At 63.1% G+C, this 2,946-nt stretch overlaps 1 protein-coding gene across 1 annotated transcript in view; it reads right to left on the reverse strand.

The window, feature by feature from the left end:
* Positions 1-2,940, reverse strand: part of SNX33 (sorting nexin 33) — a 5,577-nt gene extending 2,637 nt beyond the window's left edge. Inside the window, exon 1 of the mRNA XM_085303959.1 lies at positions 935-2,940. Within this exon, the coding sequence (XP_085160085.1) occupies positions 935-2,372 (1,438 nt within the window). The 5' untranslated portion in view covers positions 2,373-2,940. The remainder of the gene's footprint in view (positions 1-934) is intronic.
* Positions 2,941-2,946: the final 6 nt, after the last annotated feature.

The following is a 2,946-nucleotide window of genomic DNA, read 5'->3' on the forward strand; positions in this document are numbered from 1 at the left end:
GGCCGGGCCCGCGAGAGCCCTCCGACGCGGGGCAGCCGGGAGCCCCCGGCCGGCCCCGGGCACCGGCCGCAGCCAGGAGGCGGTTGATCGTGGTGCGACGAGGGTTTTCTTTGGAGACCGGCTGGCCGGAGCTCGGCTGGGAAACCACCTCCCCTCTGAGACACAGGCTGATGCTCTGACACCAGTTTTTCCCCTCCTTCCACTTATTTTTACAGCTCGGTTTCGAAGGAATCCGGCCTGGCTCTCACCCGGCATTCCTCCCCCGGTGCTAGCAGGCAGGCTGCTCGCCCAAAAACGCGAGCGCTGCTGCAGGAGCTGCTCGGCTTCTCCCCCTCTGCCCGGTGCCGCCGGAGCGCTGGAGCAGAGCTTGCGGTCCCCGGACCTGCGGCAGGAACGCCGCTTCCCGGTCTGCCACGGCCAGCGGACCGCTCCGGCTCCAGCTCCAGCTCCAGGGCAGAGAGGAGGAGGAGGAGGAGGAGGAGGAGGAGGCGCTCCGAGGAAGCAAAGGTTGGAGGCCAAATCCTGCCTTCCGCTCTGCCCACGCGGCCTCGCTTCCGGCCCGGATCCGGCCCCTCGTCCCAAGAAGAGACCCCCCCAGCCACAAGCGACGTGCGGGGAGAAACGCGAGGGAGCGGCGTGGCCGAGCCGCGTCCTGCCGGCCCCTTCCCACGGTCCCCCGAGGCGCCCCGTGGGGCAGGGACGGCCCCAGTTTCGCCGTTCCCAGGCCACCCCCGCGGGGCGACGCCAGGAACCCGGATCCCCTAGACAGCAGGGTGCTAAACCCACCCATCCTGTTTTCTATGGGGCAGCGACACGCTCCCAAACGGTTTGGGCCTGGCTGTTCCCAGGCAGCTCAGCGCGTCTGGGCTGCCGGCTGGGACCGACCCCCCGCGGGGAAGGACGCGCTCCCCGGAGAGCGAGGCAGCCCTCTTACCTTTCTGGAGGTGGATGATGTCTGGRAAGTTGGAGAGGAGCCCCTGGTACAAGGAGAGCGTGTCCAGCATGAGGAACAGGTCGTTCTTGGGCTGCTCGGCAAACATCTCCCCCACGGTCTCGTACGTCTTGCCCGTGTGGGAGATGGCGTTGTTGAGGGCGTCCGAGCTGTACGGGGGGTCCATGTGGAAGGAGTGGCTGATGGCTTGGAAAGCATTGCCGAGCTTCTGGAACTCCTTACGGAAACCCCCCACGTGCTTGCGCACCAGCTCTGAGGCCACGTTGGTCAGCTGCAGGACGCTGTCGTCCATCTTCTTGCTGAAGGCCTTGAAGGCGTCCACACGGTCCTCCACGTCCTGCAGGTCCTGGTGCTCCGTGGGGATCTGGAGGGTGAGCAGGAAGCTGGCCCCCACCATCTCGTCCTTCTCCGCCCGGCGTTTGCCCAGCTTCCACTGCTTCTCGTCGCGGCAGCAGAGGAAGTGCTGGAAGCCCTCATACTGGGAGAGGACGGGGTGGCTGGTCATGTGGTCCATCCATAAGATCAGCCGCCGTYTGCGCTTCTCAATGAAGTCCTCCTCGAAGCGGCCGGTGGCCTGCTTCTCGGGCAGGTGGGGCACTGAGATCACCGTGAACTTGTGCAGGAGGCGGTTGTACAGCCAGTCAAAGTGCTTGTACCGCCGGTAGACGGGGGAGTTGATGTTGCTGGGGGTCAGCTTGTAGGAGATGTAGCTCTTGATGCCCTTGAATTTGGTTTGCTTGGTTGGGTCCTCCACAGAGCAGATGAATGGGTGGGGGTTTGCCCTCCACTGGGGACCTTTGGAGCCCATCTCGATGTAGTACACCTCCGCGATCTTGGACATCAGAGGCACATCACCCAGGATGAAGGCTTCCACCCCGGAGCGGACGAAGCAGGAGAAGCGGTTCAGGTTCCTCCCCACCACGCTGCCCCTCTTGGAAGAGCTCAAGCTGTCCTGCCTCTCCAGCGCCGGCTTGGGCCGGTAGCCGGCGTGCTGGTGGGAGTAAGCCGCGGGGTACTGCAGGGTGGGCGAAGGGTGCCCGTTGGTGCCCGGCGCGCTCCGGGGCTCCTCCACCACCGTGCAGGCATCGTCCCAGTCATCCCAGTCGTCGTCGTCGTCATCCTCAAAACTGCCCTGGTAGGAGATGCTGGGGTTGGTCGGGGCCACGCAGAAGGAGGAGCCGTGCCCAGGGGAGCCGGCGGGGCTGCGAGAGTAGTCCGTATAACTGGAGCCTGTCCGGGACCGGAGGATTTCGACATAGGAGGCCGGGAAGAGGCCTGTCTCTCCGCGGCTGTTTTTACCCTGTAACCACCCGTCCAGGGAGTTCTCGCTGAAGATCACGAGCTCTTCGTTCTCCTGGATGCTGATCTCCTCTTTGTTTTCGCTCTGGAAGTCGTAAAGCGCTCTGGCTTTCAACGCCATGGCCGTTCCCAGGGGGACGGTGTAACTCAATCCCCGTAGGAAAAAAAAATAAAAATAATACTACTACCTCCAGATAGCCCAGCGGCTGCCGGCAGACAGAGCCACGGTGCACTTCAGCGGCTCGGGACCTGCTTCCGAGCTGTGGGAAGAGGTCTAGCCGATTTCACTCCGAAATGATAATAAAAAGAAAGGTTTAAATCCTCCGAGGTCTGACACCAGGGTCTGTACATTCAAGTAACTCCGGCAATCTCGGTGCACCAATTAAAAAAAACATTCCTCGGGCAACCGAACAACATGTTTCGCTCCCTCCTTCTCCGTGGCACAAGCCTCGGCCGGACAAGCACGCATCCCGAACTCAGCCATCGCCCCGAAGGCTTGATCTCGCCGGGTCGCGGGTCCCGTCGCTGTCTCGGGTTTAATGCACGCTAAGAAAAGGTCCCGATCCAAACCAGGAAATCCAAAGTGACTTTCACAGCACTCTTCTCGGCGATTCTCCTTCAAAACACCCAGACCCCCTTCCCCGCGAGCAGCTCCCGGGCGGCCCGGAGCCGGGGAGCGCCGGGCAGCGGACCCG

The sequence above is a fragment of the Rhea americana genome, unplaced genomic scaffold (genome assembly GCF_003343005.1).
Source record: "Rhea americana isolate MKP2758 unplaced genomic scaffold, rheAme1 scaffold_201, whole genome shotgun sequence".
In the NCBI taxonomy this organism is placed as follows: Eukaryota; Metazoa; Chordata; class Aves; order Rheiformes; family Rheidae; genus Rhea; species Rhea americana.